Here is a 15,980-nt window from a genome sequence, read left to right on the forward strand (position 1 = left end):
CGTTTTCAAACACAACTAAGATATAAAATACAGCATAAAATGAGATTTAGATCTGTTTCCCACATAAAGCAAAAAACTTTTCAAAAATTGTTTTGCCAGGGCGGCGCCTGTGGCTCAGTGAGTAGGGTACCGGCCCCATATGCCGAGGGTGGCGGGTTCAAACCCAGCCCCGGCCAAATTGCAACAAAAAAATAGCCGGGCGTTGTGGCGGGCGCCTGTAGTCCCAGCTACTCGGGAGGCTGAGGCAAGAGAATCGCGTAAGCCCAAGAGTTAGAGGTTGCTGTGAGCCGTGTAACGCCACGGCACTCTACTGAGGGCCGTACAGTGAGACTCTGTCTCTACAAAAAAAAAAAAAAAATTGTTTTGCCAGAACCAATTGGTAGATCACACGTTCCTCCTCCTGGCAAAGGCACCCGTCCCAGGTGTTGGCCTGTTCAGGGCTGGGGAAACAGGCTCCACACAGGGTCCAGGGGCTGCTGGGGTCGACCTGGTTTCCACCACCTAACCAAACAACAGTGGCCACAGAGAAACGGAGACTCGGCAGTGTGATGTGACAGCCGTCACCCTGCATTAACAGGAGGTGGGTGTGGACCAGGAGATGGCCCTGCCAAGTTTGAGACACTGAGTTAGAAGCCACTCTGTGCAGTAAGCATCTGAGTGACAAGGAAAAACAAACTCCTGTGTCCTGAAGCCATTGCTTGGTCTTATAAATACTAGGAGACAGAGGTGGGCCCTATAGGGGGACTTAGAAACATCTTGAGACAAGCTTGGCTGGGACACAAAGCACATTGAGGTGGTGCCCTCAGGGTAGACGGGTCTGGGCGCAGGCCAGTAGGGATCCCAGCAGCACTGGTGGGCAGAAGTGGCCTTGCCTCTGTCCTATAGAGCCAGCAGGCGAGAGATGGGAGAACCTGGAGCCTGGTTGGGACAGCCACAGCCAGCCTATCTCCAGATGGATGTAGGGACCACAGAGATTCTGACTGCCCTAGCAGCATTAATGGTGCAGATGAGCAGGGAACAACAAGCAATTAAACCCCCCAAAAAAGAGGAACACAGTATAAGGCAATGTTAGAAAACTTTAAATACAGGATCAAGATCAAATCAGTAAGGCATCACAAATTGTGAAAAGTAATTTTGGCTGCATTCAGCATAGCAAATGGACACGGTCTGAGCAGGCATTAACCTTGTGAGAGTGTGTGGAGCTGGCCCCAGGGCAAGTGCTGCTAGGGATAGGCCCCAGATGTCAGTGTGAGGTAACAGGGCTCCAGTGTGGAGGGCCCCAGCCAGGTTGTGCTGCCCTGGGTAGGTCCTGTCCTGCATGGCCTCCTCACTGCTGGACTCCAGGTGGCCAGCAGCAGCTGCCCCAAGGACTTCTCACTCCTCATCCCTGCCTCAAATCACTAAAGCGTCCGGGGTGTTGCCAGGCTAGAACTTGGCCATCAGAGCTGGTTTTCTAACTGATGACCGTCACCAGAAACTGCAGCCCCCATGGCCCTCTACTGCTACCTTGCTCTGGGACTGTGGCTCTTCAAATATTGTCACTGTTTCTATACAGGTGTTTAACTTGTACCAGGTGTGGTACTTGGCTGAACCATCCAAAACAATTTAGTAGTTTGAGCTAAAAATGTAAACTTAAAAAGAGGAAGACTAATTTGAATGATACACAAATGTGTCTGCTCACAGTATAGCTTGAAGGCCTCCTCCCCCACCAAAAAAAACCCCTCAAAAATAGGACTGAGAGGCCACAACCAGCCAAGCTGTTCACTTGGCTCCAAAAGTCTGGGGGAGGGGACCAGCTGGCCAGCACAAAGCAGTCAGGTGCCAGACTGCAGCTTCAGAGCAGATTTATTTTATTTTATTTTTTTTTTTTATTGGCCGGGGCTGGGTTTGAACCCGCCACCTCTGGCATATGGGACCGGCACCCTACTCCTTGAGCCACAGGCACCGCCCCTTCAGAGCAGATTTATCATCCATTTCCAGGAGTCTCTGCAAATAAAGTTCTCCAAACATCTTTGCCTTTACCAAGGGAGGGGAGGGAAGAGAATACATAAATGCTGGCAGTTTTGTTGAATCCACCCTGAACCAGTCCTCGATGGCCATAGGTCTTAGCCAGACAGGGCAGGGACTTGTTACTGTTACCACTCTTTCTTTTTCTCATCCATGGAGACACCCCCAGGGCCCAGGGCCACCACCAGGAGCAAGCCCCCGATCACTGACATGGTCTGGAAGAAGTCGTACTTCAGGAAGTCGTGCATAGGCTTATAGACTGGAATGGTCCAGAAGGCATTGAAGTACACGTTGATGGCAAACAGCCAGACGACAAGAGTCAAAGCAGCCAGCTTGGTTTTAAAACCAATGGCCACTAAAATGATCAGAGCTGTGCCCACGATGTTCTGGACAATCTGCATGGGTCAAAAAATACGAAACTCAAAATAAATGTGAGAGAAAAAAGAGATAAACAAATGTTCCAACTGCCTCTTCTCACTGAAGTATCTGCACCAGGCTGACGCAGTTGCTGCTAAGAGATGGCAGGTGGAGACACAGGAGAGGCAGGACAGGTGGTAGGTAAAGCAACGTGCCGGAAGCATTAAGGGTTTGGGGAAAAGTCAAAGAAAGTCTCCAGCTATTACAAGCCACTTGCCCTTGATGAATCTCTAAGCTGCAGCTAAATTCCCAGGTGCCTCTGGGCCCACTGGGCCATTCACACCAGGAACACCCTCCCCTCTCCGCATGGCACCAGGAGCCCTCCTGGGCACCTTGCCAGGGCTCTCAGTCAGCTCCTGGAAGACTCTGTGCCCTGACACCTGGCACACGGGAAGCACTGGACAAAGGTGGGAACAGCAAGGAAGGGACACAAGAGGTTGCACAGACGGCCTTGGCAACAGTGGGAGGACCAGAGCACTGGACATAGTACCCCAGTGGTCAGGGAGGGTCCAGGCTTAATTTGCTGGAAAGGCAGCTTCTTGGCACACAACAGAGAGGACAGTCTTTGGATGTTTTGATGGGATCAGAGGAACTTGCTCCCTCTTAACAGTTCCCCAGGCTACATTAGCGCACAACCAAGGCACAATGGCAGGGTGGGGAGGTACCCGGTACTCACAGAAAAGAAGTTGGTGTCAATGTGCAGCAGTGTCATGAACATCAGGACCAGCAGGACCCTGCCTCCCAGCTGCATGTACTGCTTGGGGGAGCTCTCTCGCATAGTGGGGACTCCCGCAAACATGCTCTTCCCTTCAGAACGGGACTCTGCCAGGAGCAGCAACAAGCCTCCTCCCAGGGCCAGGTTCCTGAGGATCAGAAACGGCAGCCAGAGCTCAGCAGGCATCCGTTCATCACAGCAGATCCAGGGAGATCCTGGGGTGAGCACAGGAAGGGTCCTCCCTTCCCCTTCTCCAAACCAGCCCTCTGCTGACAGGCCAACCAGTACAGGGGCCTGGAGCTGGCATTAAAGTGATGTAAAATCTTTTTTTTTTTTTTGAGACAGAGTCTCACTATGTCGCCCTGGGAAGAATGCTGTGGCATCACAGCTCACAGCAACCTCTGATTCTTGGGCTTAAGCGATTCTCTTGCCTCAGCCCCCCAAGTAGCTGGGACTACAGGTGCCCGCCACAACGCCCAGCTATTTTTTATTGCAGTTGTCATTGTTGTTTAGCTGGCCCAGGACAGGTTTGAGCCCGCCACCTTCGGGGTATATGGCTGGCACCGTAAACACTGTGCTACAGGGACCGAGCCACCGATGTAAAATCTTACACAGCCCAGGAAATAGAGGAGTCTTTACAACTAACAGCAGTGGCACACACGCAGGACCAAGCCCTCATCATGGCTTCACTGCTGGGCCAGTGGGGTCCCCATGAGCAGGTCACTGCTTCACTGTCACTTCTATTCCAGGGGCTTCAGACAGGGCACTGCGCTGCCCACGACAGAACCTGAGGCTCAGAGGCTCAGCTTAGACCCGAGGAAGCTAACTCCAACCAGCAGCTACAGAGCTTTGGGATGAAGACTCAGGATTCCTTAACTGAAGTGCCCGGGACCAAGCATTTCAGAATTGTTTGGATTTTGGAATATTTACCAGCTGAGCATCCCAGATCTGAACACCCAAACTGAGAAATGCTTCAACAAGCACTTCGCTGAGTGACACGCTGGCACTCAAAAATCTTCAGATTTTAGAGCATTTCAGATTCTGGGGTTTTAGATCTGGGATGTTCAACCTGCATGAGAAGGAAACACTAAACCAGTGAAAGTACACCTCATCATCAACATACCTCATCAGAAACTTCACGTCCCATAAAATGCTGTAGGCAATCGTCTGTGGGGGACGAAGAAGAGACATGAGTCTCAGCATTTTCAAGTCCACAAAGTTAGTAACAGCCTTAGGCAGGTTTTCCAATACAAGAGGCAATATAAAACATACAAAACCAATTTAGGACCCTGAGGCTCCGAGTTCAGATATTTGGTTCAGTATTTCTCAGAGTGTGGTGACAGGCCCTTGGTCCTTTTAAACAAACAGTTGTCTGTTTAGTCATCAGAGTTGTGCCCATGCTGCTCCAGAGAACCAGGTGACTGAGACACTGACCTGGACTAAAATACCCGATTTTCAGCATTCCTTCTGAGTGGCCAGGTTTGCACTTCATGAAGTGATAGTGCCCTGGCTGCAGCTCGTGATGTCCCTTGTCACAGGAATCTCAGGAACATGGCAAAAGATGGGCCAGTATCCAGAGATGCCACTTGTGAGGGGACCATCCTCCACGCCCCTGCATGGCTGTCTGGTTCTCTTGAGCTTGCTATGAGCAAACCCCAATGATTTCCCCAGAAGAGAAAAGGAGGAACAGGCAGGCAGAGACACCCACAGGGTGAATGATGCTGACCCCTTAAAAATGGCTCTCCAGGAGCTCTGCTCCACCAAAGCAAATGAGAGTTGAGACCCTGCAGTGCACTGCTCATCCCTGCAGTGCTGTGATCCCAACATGAGACCCTCCTGTACCCCATGTACCTGCAGAGCTATGATTCCAAACAGCCCGAAGCAGGCGTACTGCACAAAGTTCCTGCTCAACACCAGGACACAGCCAGCTGGAGAGGAGAAGAGCCAGGGTTAGGGGCTCCAGGCCAGTCCCAGGTGAGGAGACACCATCGTGGCACACTGCCACCTCGCCTGGCCCTCTAGTCTAGCTGCAGCCAAACCACCTACCCAAGTGAAAAGCAACTTCTGGGAGAAGTAACAATAGGCAAGAACATGTGATGAGCTAACTGGACTTCACCAGTCAAACCTCAAGTCTGGAAGGCAGCTCCCTTGCAAGTGACTGCCTTACTGTGGGGAGCTCCAGAACAGGCAAGTCCCTTTCTCACCCCCACAAGGCACGAGGGAGGGCAGAAGAGGTCCTGAGGAGCTTCCATCTGGCCAGTGCCATCTGTCCTCCATTTACCTACATCCCACCAGCCTTAGCTTCTCTTAGGCCCTCCCCAACAACCCAGCCCCTCTGTGCCCAGCTCTGGGGCTTGGACAGGTGCTACTTCATAAGCCCTAAAGCAATGAGCCCAGGACTGCAGGCAGAGCGTCCACATGAATGCTCGAGAACTGAACCCGGGCCTGGCATGCCAAGCTGGAGGTGAGGGAGAGCCTCCTGTTCACACGCACTCAGCTGTCCGAGCAGATTGAGGAACACAAAGGAGGAGGCCAGCAGGTAGCCGCAGCTCCAGGTGGTGTCGATGTAGTCACGCTGCTCGCTCCACTGGAACCACATGCGGATGCCGTCCTCCAGGAAGGTGCTGATCAGGCAGAGGCGTGCCACGTGCGGCAGGTACTGCTTCGTGACTCGGAGGAACTGCAGGGCCACAGAAACTGGGGGTGAGGGCGCTGTGGCGGGGGGCACAGACCCAGCCAGGCACCACCTGGCCGGGCGTGCATGGAGACAGGGCACCAAGGATGAGAAGGTGCTGCAGAAGGGAGGGCTATCGTCAGACCCAGGGCGGCCCCCAAGCACCACCCTGTAAGTCTGCACACAGGCGACAACCCAAGCAGTGGTCCCAGAGATGAATGACCCGGCACCAGGCCCACGTGGCATGAGCCCCTTTCACCGTGTCCTACTCCAATGGTGGCAGCTATAGTCACCAGGGGTGAAACTGCCACAAGACACACAGCTGCTCTTTTCAAGAGAAGCAGAAATAAGTTAAATCACAGAATGACTTCTGAAAAGGCCCCTAGAGGTCTCTGGTCCAGTTTCTCCACCTCAGCACTGGTGGCTCTGGGATGGCCTTCTGTGTGTGGCTATCCCAGGCACTGCAGGTGTGGAGCCAATGCCTGGCCTCTGCCCACTGGCTATAGTGGCAGCCCCTGTTGTGGCACCACAGTGCCACACATCCATTGCCACACATCCCCACTGCTGTAGCACAACCCCTTGTGCTACAAAGGGGCAAACTAAATCTGGGAGGAAGGGGTCCCTGGGCTGCTCTGATGGCATGATGCTGTGACTTGACCCTAGCCTGTTGGTCACACACAGGGAAGGGTGAGGTCTGAACTCCAGGCTTCCCAGTGCCACCCTGAATCCTCCAGACAGAACCATGTTCAGGGGCCTGGAGGGCCTCAAGGTTGGGCAAAGAATAAAGCTTGCACTTGTATAGTTATCCAAAGTCTCCAGGCTAGCAGGGAAAAGCCCTAGGCTCTGAAGAGCACTCAGTACAGTCACAACTAACGCTAACATGTCCCAGCCTCCACATGCCTCAGTACCCCAGGATGTGTGATAATTTTTTTTTTTTGTGTAGAGACAGTGTCTCACTGTACCGCCCTCGGTAGAGTGCTGTGGTGTCACACGGCTCACAGCAACCTCTAACTCTTGGGCTTACGCGATTCTCTTGCCTCAGCCTCCCGAGCAGCTGGGACTACAGGCTCCCGCCACAATGCCCGGCTATTTTTTTTGTTGTTGCAGTTTGGCCGGGGCTGGGCTTGAACCCGCCACCCTCGGCATATGGGGCCGGCACCCTACTCACTGAACCACAGGCGCTGCCTGATAATTTTTTTTTTTTTAAACTATGGCTTTTTATTTTCATGTGGATAGCTCAACAGAAGTAGGAATAATCAGTAGCCCTTGTTCAATGTCATTTTAAAAAAAAGAAAAAGAAAAAACCCCACAAAACAGAAACCTAAGTCTGTCACAGGATCCTGGTTGGAAGATAAATTATTTTTATGGATGAGAAACACAGTGCTAGAGAGTGAAGGAGGAATGGCAGTTTGGGAGACCTATTTCCCAGAGTAATCTGGAGGAGGTGTCACAGCGCTAGATATAGGGTGACGGGACAGTGATCACTCCCCAGGGCCTTGGAACGATCTTGCTGTCACACAACGCTGGTAACAGAGAGTGGGACAACAAAAAGTAGTGAAGACGCCAACCAACATTCTTGGCTCGAGCATTCATCATGGAAGTCCAAAAGGTATAGGCATAGGCTATGTTGGGGTAGAGGTGCTGAAAGCTGTCACCCAGTGCCACAGCTTGCAGCAATTCCCCAAAGCTGTGGCACTCTTGTGGGGTGAAGCCAGCATTCTTTTTGTTTCCCTTGGGGTTGCGAAGGTCAATTTCTTCATGAACCACATTGAGATCTCCACACAGCACAAGGGGCTTTTGGGAAGTCAAGCCCTTCAAGAACTTGCGGAAGGCTTCATCCCAGCACTGCCTGTACTCCAGTCACACCAGCCCACGGCCTGCATTAGGTACATAGGCTGTTACCAGCACAAACTTATCAAACTCAGCCACAATCACTCGTCCCTCCTGATCATGTTCTTCCTCACCAATGTCGTAAGAAACTTTGAGTGGGCACTGGCGGGAAAGTAGGCCCACACCACGGTACCCTTCCTTGTCTGAAGGAGCTGACCAGTACTGATGGGACAGTCCAGGCAGCTCTTGAAATTCAGTGGGTAGCTTGTTCTCAGAACATTTGGTCTCCTGGAGGCACAGAGTATCCGGGGCTTCTTCCTTTACCCAATCTAACTCTTTCTTCTCAATCCAGGCCCGAAACCCCCTCCACATTCCAAGAGCAAATCTTGAGTGTGGCAGATTTGCCCCGGGTGAGGTTTTGTTATCTGGTGGGTCCTCTCCTGCTGCTGCTTTTTCGTTTTTCTTTGCTCCTGTCTTACTCTTCTTGGGCTCTGGCTCACTCATCGAATTAGAAACACACAACGCAGCTTGTAGGAAAGGGACTCATTTCAATCTCTTACCCGTCTTGGGGTCTTCCCCATCTTCTGCCCCCGCTTCAGCATCCCTGCCCTTGACACCTATACCACGTTGCCCACCAAAGCAGTATTTTATCACGTCGCCTACAAACACAAAGAAATCATGAAACCAGCTACGGCTGAGAAGACGACTCCTCCTTAGGGTGTCCCCAACCCAGGTCCTGCCTTTCAAAGCATGTTATCTCTGAATCTTTCACCCGCCTCTAGGATGTGTGATAATTTTAAGATATGGAACCGGAGCCGCACATGGTGGTGGTGGATGCCTGTGTTCCCAGCTACTTAGAAGGCTGAGGTGGGAGGATGGCTTGAGCCCAGCCTGGACAATAGGGTGAGACTCCATCTCTAAAAAGAAACATGAGTGTCAGTGCCTGTACCTCAAGCGGCTAAGGCGCGAGCCAAATACACCAGAGCTGGCAGGTTCGAATCCCACCTAGACCTGGCAAACAATGACAACAACAACAACAACAAAAATAGCAGGGCTTTGTGGCAGGCTCCTGTAGTCCCAGCTACATGAGAGGCTGAGGCAAGAGAATGACTTAAGCCCAGGAGTTGGAGGTTGCTGTGAGCTGTGATGCCACAACACTCTACCCAGGGTGACAGCTTGAGGCTCTGTCTCAAAAAAAATAATAAATAAAATAAATAAATAAAAAGAAAAAGAAACATGAAATTGGTATCACTAATGGCTAGAAAGCACTGTGATTTTCATTATTGTTTTTTAAAGCCTATGTAACCCAAACCAAATTAAAAACACATTAGAGTCAGAGCAACATTGTGAGACCCCCATCGACCAAAAAAACAAAAAAACTAGCCAGGGCTTGGCACCCCTAGCACAGTGGTTATGGCACCAGCCACATACACCGAGGCTGGTGGGTTCAAACCCAGCCAGAGCCAGCTAAACAACGACAACTGCAACAAAAAATAGCGGAGCGTTGTGGTGGGTGCCTGTAGTCCCAGCTACTTAGGAGGCTGAGGCAAGAGAATTGCTTAAGCTCAAGAGTTAGAGGTTGCTGTGAGCTGTGACCCCATGGCAAATGAGACTGTCTCAAACAAACATACAAAAAAAAGAAGGCAACGCCTGTGGCTCAGTAAGTAGGGCATCGGCCCCATATACCAAGGGTGGCAGGTCTCAGCCTGGCCCAGGCCAAACTGCAACAAAAAAATAGCTGGGCATTGTGGCAGGTGCCTATAGTCCCAGCTACTTAGGAGGCTGAGGCAAGAGAATTGCCTAAGCCCAAGAGCTGGAGGTTGCTGTGAGCTATGACGCCATAGCACTCTACCGAGGGCGACAAAGTAAGACTCTTGTCTCAAAAAAAAGAAAAACTAGCTGGGTGTTGTGGCGCCCACTTGTAGTCCCAGGTACTTGGAGGCTGAGGCAGGAAGACTACTTGAGCCTGGGAATTTGAGGTTGCAGTGAGCTACGATGATGGACAATTGTTCCAACAAAAATGTGTGTAAAATAACTCTCAAAGGTCAAAGAGATAAATACATTTATCACTTCCTTCTCTCCCTTCCAAGTGGTGTCATTTATGATGGCTAGATTAGGAGACCAACATGCACTGCTGAATGCCAGGTACAAATGTCACACAGGTACACCCCGTCCCCGTCTCTCTCATCACCATTCACGATTGGCACAAAGTGGAAGAAATACTGCGATAACGTGGCAGGTCCTCAGGAGAAAGATCAGGGACCCACCCACCAGAGCGACATGTCAAGAGGCCAGGTCTAAAGGGCACCCTTGAGTCTGACCCCACCATAGGACAGGTGAGCTGGTGTTGGCCACACAGGCCCTCGTAGTGCTGACCTACCTGGGGAGTAAGTGACTGTGTCCAGAACAGTGCACCTCCCTGTTTAGCACTTGCTGGCTCAGAGTCCCAGATGCTGCTGGAGCACCTGTCTCAGCTATCGGGCACCTGGTGGGAGGTTCAGATCCCCTTCAGCCTGTCAGTAGGGCCCTGACCCAATCACTTGAGCTCCCAGAGGGCAGGAACAGAGCTCACAAAGCCCGGTGGCCATTCTTCTCCTAGCCACTGAGCCTACTCCCCACCGAGCCTACTCAGTGCCTAACCTTTACTGAAGTGATGGCAGAAACTGCAGAGACAGACACCCCAAGAATCAACCCAGCAGGTCTGGAGAAGGAAGCAGAGGCTGAGTCCTGAGGCCTTTCCCATCCCATACCAACCAGTGAGGGCAATGTATGGCCGTGCATAGGCCATGTTATTTCTCTGGGGTCTCTGCTGTCCTCCACAGAGTGAAGACAGCTGGATGAATGGTTGCTAAGATCTGTTCCAACGTTAATAGTCTAAACTCAGCAGAGGAGAAAAGGAGAAAGACCTTTTTGTAAAAAAGAGGTCCAAATACATCCATGTAAATTTGAGAGGCCAGGCGAACAGACAAGACGTGAGTGTGTGTAGTGTGAGCACACTGCGCCATGCCAGGAGGCAGGAGACAGCAGACACCACACAGCCCACGCCTGCCTGGGCTCTGTCTCATGGCCCGGATGGTTTCACAAGGAGGAAGAGAGGAGAGACCACCACCTCTGCTCCCAACTCAGCACGGCTCTAATGTGGCAACCTTCACATCAGGGCCCTAAGGAGTCTGGCAACAACACAGGTCTTCACCTCCTCTAAATCTGGGGAAAAGCAGAAAAGCAATCCCGGAAGGAAGAGCTCTACAGCAGCTCTCTTCAGGAGACTGGAGCAGAGAGGACTCCAAAGGGGACAGTATGAACCCTGAAGGTAACAGAGATAAATTGAAACCCAGACATCCGAGGTGTTCTGACTTGCTCCCAGAAGCAGGCTGTCAGCCACTTGCTGAACCCAAGACGTGTAAACAAGACCCAGCCCTTGGGCTGTGGTCTAACCTTCTCTCAGCACCCAACTGCCAACCACGAGGCTAAGGCAGTGTCTAAAATCTTCCTTGATGAGACGGCTACTCTTAATTTGAGTGTCTGGGTCAAAAAGATTAAAGAGCAAAAAAAGAACAAGGTGGGATAGGCAGGCAATTCATACCTCCCTGCCCTGGCAGGCCTGGCCAGGAGATGGAGGCAGCTCTTTGCTTTGGGAGAAAAAGTACAAAGATTCAGCCCTGCTCCACTCGGCATCCTAGGCCGCTCTGGTTTCAAAGGGAGGCCAGCGCGGCTCGGGCAGAAGGCTGACCATTCTTTAGTCCTTTAAATCAGCTACCACCTGAGGGGCAATCTGTTTGGAATGAATTTGAAAGAAAAGCCAGGATTAAGGACAAGACCCGACCCAGTGTGAACCTATCTTCGACACACATGTGGGTCACAACTGTGCAGACCTGGCCACTGTAGCCACATCATGTTGCTCTAGAAAGCATCTCCTCAGCATGGCAGGGACAATCTACAACTTAGGCAGTGTGGGCAGCACCAAGGGACTGTAGCACATGGGCCACTGCAGGCAGCCAGCCCGCAGCCAATGGGTCACAGGCCAGTGCTGCCGCTGCCCAGGTAGACACTGCGAGCACTAAAACCCATGACTGTCCCCTCATCAGAGAACCAAGGCAGCGGGGCCAGAGGTGGACACTGACCTGGACAGCTTGTGGGAAAAGATGACACAGGCAGATCACTTTTGAGACGTCTCATCGGGACTCTCTGAGAACCCAGTGAGATGCGGTTCAGAAATGCAGATGACATCCACATGGAGAAATGTGGAAAGCTGACATTTACCTAAAAGGGCTATTATTTGAGAGTGTTGCAGGGGATTTTTGAAGGTTAATTATACCCAGGCTGAGAGATGACTCTGGGCATCCACTCCCATACCACACAGAAAGCCCACTTTCTCTTCACATTCAGGACAAGAAGGAATTGAGCAAAGCAGCCTGCAACTGTTGATAAATGAGAACTGTGAGAAAAAGGGAGGTCAGACTTCCTTGCTCACCAAGGACCAGGACTTCCCTTGTCAAGGGCCAACTGAAGTCCACAAACCCCAGGGATAAGGACCTGTGGCCAAGTGACTCCCTCACACCAGATGAGTCAGGGCTGCCACGAGAGTTTGGTGACTCACTGAGACTTCCAACAAGTCTCCTTCTAAGTGCTGCACCAGGAGGGGCAGGCTGTGTCACCTGTCATTGGCCCTATGCTGAAGAAGATAGCCTCACTTTACAAAAAACCTACATGTGATAAAAAGCCCAACCCTAGGAAAGGCCCCACCAAGGATGGCTGTGCCCCATCTTCTGGGAGGAGCTTCACTGACCACACTCTACTCTCCCCAACTTCTCCACCCCGAACCCTGTTAAGATCAGCACGTGCGGGGAAAGGTGAGTCTGCACCTCCTGGTCGTCTCTCCACACTCCTTTGTGGTGGGAAGAGGAAGTCTTTTAATAGGGTACCACAGAGCCCACCAGACCACCACCCACATGATGACACCAAGAGCCTCCCAGCGCCCGTGTACCACATGTGGGGTTCAGGTGTCCTCATCAGGACCACCCACAATACCCAATTTCAACTAAGGCCAGCTCCCAAGACTAGCTGTGCCACCCTGGAGAGTCAGGCCCCATGCAGCTTTTCTGTCACCCTGGTGATGAGCCATCAGGCAGAACCCATTAAGTGTAATATTCTCATTTACATGTGTGAACGTGCTTTGAAGCTACATTCTGCAGAGTCAAATGTGCAGGGAGCAGCAGCTGCCTGCGTGGACATTGTTTTGGATTGCTGAGTTTATTAGAGTTTCTGGTCCCTTCCCACTGCTTCCCAGAGCCCAGCTCCTGCAATAGAGCACGTCTCAGCAGTTTCTTCAGACTCTGGCTTCCTGGGGGCAAGAGGACACTATCCGTGGCTGCCAGGGCAGGGAGCTTGATGCCAGAGGGAGAGAGACAGCAAGGCAGCTGGGGAGAGCCTGCCAGCAGAAACCAACCAGACTGCTCTGCCCATGGGTCGAACTCTGCAGACTGGAAGACGGCAAGGAGCTCAGCCTTTCGGGTAACCAGGCGAGGACTAACTCCAGCCCCACCACCAGTCAGTGTAGCCCTTGGCAACCCTCCCTTTGCCCATCAGAAGACAGGGACACTACGGCTGACCTCCTGAAGTCAAAAGGGTCACACAGGTCACCCTTGCATACACCAGGTGCATTGAGAACAAGGCCCAGCTAAAGGTTCAGTATTATGGTCATAATTATAAGAGGACACTTGGAAGTGGCAGATAAAGCTTTTTAGAGGTCTCTCTCAGCAGCCCAGACTTTCAGGTCAAATCCTGACACTTCATTTTTGCTTTTGTTTTCTGAAGACAAGATTAGAACAAATGGATGTGTCACATTATCTGATCAGTGACTTCCATGATTATTTTCCATTGTCTTTTCATGTAAAAGCCCAGATTCTCCGTCCTTTATTACTGGAAGCTTTAATGTGCATAACAGTCAAAAAGAATAGCAGCACCAACCCCAACATGGTCAGACTTTGTCCACAGGAAGCCATATTTTGTTTTGCATACTTTGCTTCGCACCTGTTACCTGCCTATAGCAGAAGAGGGTCCTGATCTGGGCTGTGAGATCATGAGAGTCACTGTCCACAAAGAGGTACAGAGGCTCCTGCTGACATATTCTGCGCTCCTAAGGCAGACTCTAACCAAGGTGGGGGGGGGGGGCCTGAGCTCTGACAGAGTGGCCTTGACCCACTCTCCTGTTTGCTTCCACCACATTGCAGATTCTCCCTTCAACCTGTGCCCAAAGAGGAACACCAGGCACTGGAAGCTGCTATGCAGGGCCTCGCTTTCCCTCAGCAACCTGGTCAAGGTCAGCCCGTGTCCCTCACAAGGGCCCACTTCTTTTGTCGAAAACATAATGAAACATGCAGAGTAGAAGAAAAAAGGATTCCGTGAGGAGATTCAGAACTTTTTTCAGCAGGAGAGTGTATCATCTGAGAGCTGGCAGCAGCTTGATTGGAGACATTTTATCTAGATTTGGTTATGAAATTCACTTGCAAAACCAGGCTTTTGCAGAGTGAGTGTTCGTACTTCCCCCGGCTAAAGGAGCCATCTTCTGAGGGAGTTGTTACTTGGGGAAATAAAATTGGGTCACTAGAAATTATGTCAATGAAAACTGACAAACAAAAAAGGCCTACTTGGTTCCAGAGAGCTTTTCATAGGGATTGTGTTTGTGAGGAATGCAGTTTTTAAAGTGTGCCTTTGAATACAAAATCATGACCTTAGAAAGAAACTGCTTCAACTTGATATACTTTTTACCCCAAAATTGACTTAAAATATCAGCTCAAAGGGAAAGTGCAGTAAGAACTCAATGAGGACAACACACTAGAAAGATTATCACCCCTCAAGAGGGGCGACATAAAAGCTCATTGACCAATCAGAAAACGCTCTTATTTTTTTAGAAACACACACAGTCACAAGCCTTCCACTACACTAAGTCCAGGCCTCCGAGTTTGCTGACTCAGTACCACCCCCAGAAAAATTGAAAATTTAACCGTACCTACTTCAAACTCTGGCAAAGCCACAAATACATTAAGTAAACTAAACCAAGGAACAAATGGCAAGTCGGCCAGATGAGGATCTGCCTGCGGGGACAGGCTGTTAATTTGTAGACTTAACGGGATACTTTCGGAAGTAAAAGGCATACACCTAAATAGCCACCATGGCCTTCTTTCTGCCAAACTTAATTTAAAAAGAGGGGGAAGCTCTGTCCTCTCACCATTTCAGATTTCTTCCTGCCCACCTAGTCTCCGAATGCTTTCAACAGTTACTCAACAGCCTGTTCCAGGGCTTCCCTGTTGCTCAGAATGCCACCTGTACACTTCAGGGAGGAAAAGAACCGGGAGATAGGCTTCCCCTCCTCCCAGGCCAGTGTACAGACACCCTTTACATTCGGCCCCAGGGCAGAGTCCAAATCGGGAGGAAAAGATGCAGAAAGGGTCAAGGGGCCCCGCGAGTCCCGCACATCTGGGGAACAGAAAGAAAAACACAGAGCCCTGGCTTCCAGTATTGAGGTACAGCTCACGGCGCCCCCTTTCCTCCGGGAGGACCCCCGGCCGCCAGTCCGACAACGCGCCCCAGCCCGCCCCCTCAGGCCGCCCACTAGAAGACCCAAACCCAACAGTTCACACGTAGACTCGCCCCAAACACCGCCCCGGACCCGGGCCGAGGGCTCGGGAGGCCGGGAGGAAACCACTCCCAGCTCCCACCTTCCAGGACCGCCCGGGCTAAGCTGGGCAAGACGGGGCCCGAGAACACGCTCGCCGCCGAGGAGGGGAGGCAGGGCCCGGAGGCTGGGCAGGGGGCTGATGCCGGGCCGGGCGGCGAGCCCCGAGAGCGGAGGCCTCCCGTGGGACAGGAGAGGGCTCGGGTCGCGCTGCCGGCCGGAGCTCTACTGCGGGCTTCCAGGGTGGTCCCCGCCGGCCCGGCGGCCTGGGCCGGGCGGGCCGGGCCTCATGGCCAATCGGGCCGTGGCAGGGGCACGGGGGCGGGGGCCAGAGGGCCGCACCTGGTCGGCGAAGTCCTCGGCCGTGCCCATCAGGTCGTTCTGGCCCATGGCGGCGGCAGCGGGAGGCTGAGCTCGGCTGGCTCGCTCGCTCGCTCGGCGCTCAGCCTGTAAGCGCCCGGCCCGCTGCGGCCTCCACAGGAAGTGCCGGCGGCCGGCCTCACTCCGCGTCGGCGGCGGCTCCGGCGGGTGCCACGTAGGCCAAGCCTTAAAGGGGCCGCAAGCCTCCGGGCCCGCCCCGGCCCCTCTTAAAGGGATCGTGCGCCTCATGCAGCCGCGCTGGAGGCCCCGCCCCCCCGCCCAGTCCAGCCCAGCCCAGCCCA

The 15,980-nt window shown here is 52.3% G+C and overlaps 2 protein-coding genes and 1 pseudogene across 8 annotated transcripts in view; 1 reads left to right on the forward strand and 2 right to left on the reverse strand.

Moving 5' to 3' along the window:
* Positions 1 to 1,058: 1,058 nt before the first annotated feature.
* On the reverse strand, positions 1,059 to 15,902 carry SURF4 (surfeit 4). Its single transcript, XM_053558200.1, has 6 exons — positions 15,661 to 15,902; positions 5,633 to 5,819; positions 4,991 to 5,067; positions 4,263 to 4,306; positions 3,101 to 3,287; positions 1,059 to 2,402 (listed from the first exon to the last, which is right to left on the reverse strand). The coding sequence occupies exons 1-6, from the start codon at positions 15,706 to 15,708 to the stop codon at positions 2,136 to 2,138; spliced, it is 810 nt and encodes a 269-aa protein (XP_053414175.1). The 5' UTR covers positions 15,709 to 15,902; the 3' UTR covers positions 1,059 to 2,135.
* LOC128563114 (DNA-(apurinic or apyrimidinic site) endonuclease-like) lies at positions 7,261 to 8,147 on the reverse strand (annotated as a pseudogene).
* The window catches only part of STKLD1 (serine/threonine kinase like domain containing 1), a 29,938-nt gene continuing 28,901 nt past the window's right edge, over positions 14,944 to 15,980 (forward strand). For all 7 annotated transcript variants that reach the window (XM_053558154.1, XM_053558158.1, XM_053558161.1 and 4 more), the window contains exon 1: positions 14,944 to 15,166. In XM_053558154.1, the coding sequence (XP_053414129.1) occupies positions 14,960 to 15,166 (207 nt within the window). In that variant the 5' untranslated portion in view covers positions 14,944 to 14,959. The remainder of the gene's footprint in view (positions 15,167 to 15,980) is intronic.

The sequence above is a fragment of the Nycticebus coucang genome, chromosome 2, assembly GCF_027406575.1.
Source record: "Nycticebus coucang isolate mNycCou1 chromosome 2, mNycCou1.pri, whole genome shotgun sequence".
Lineage (NCBI taxonomy): Eukaryota > Metazoa > Chordata > Mammalia > Primates > Lorisidae > Nycticebus > Nycticebus coucang.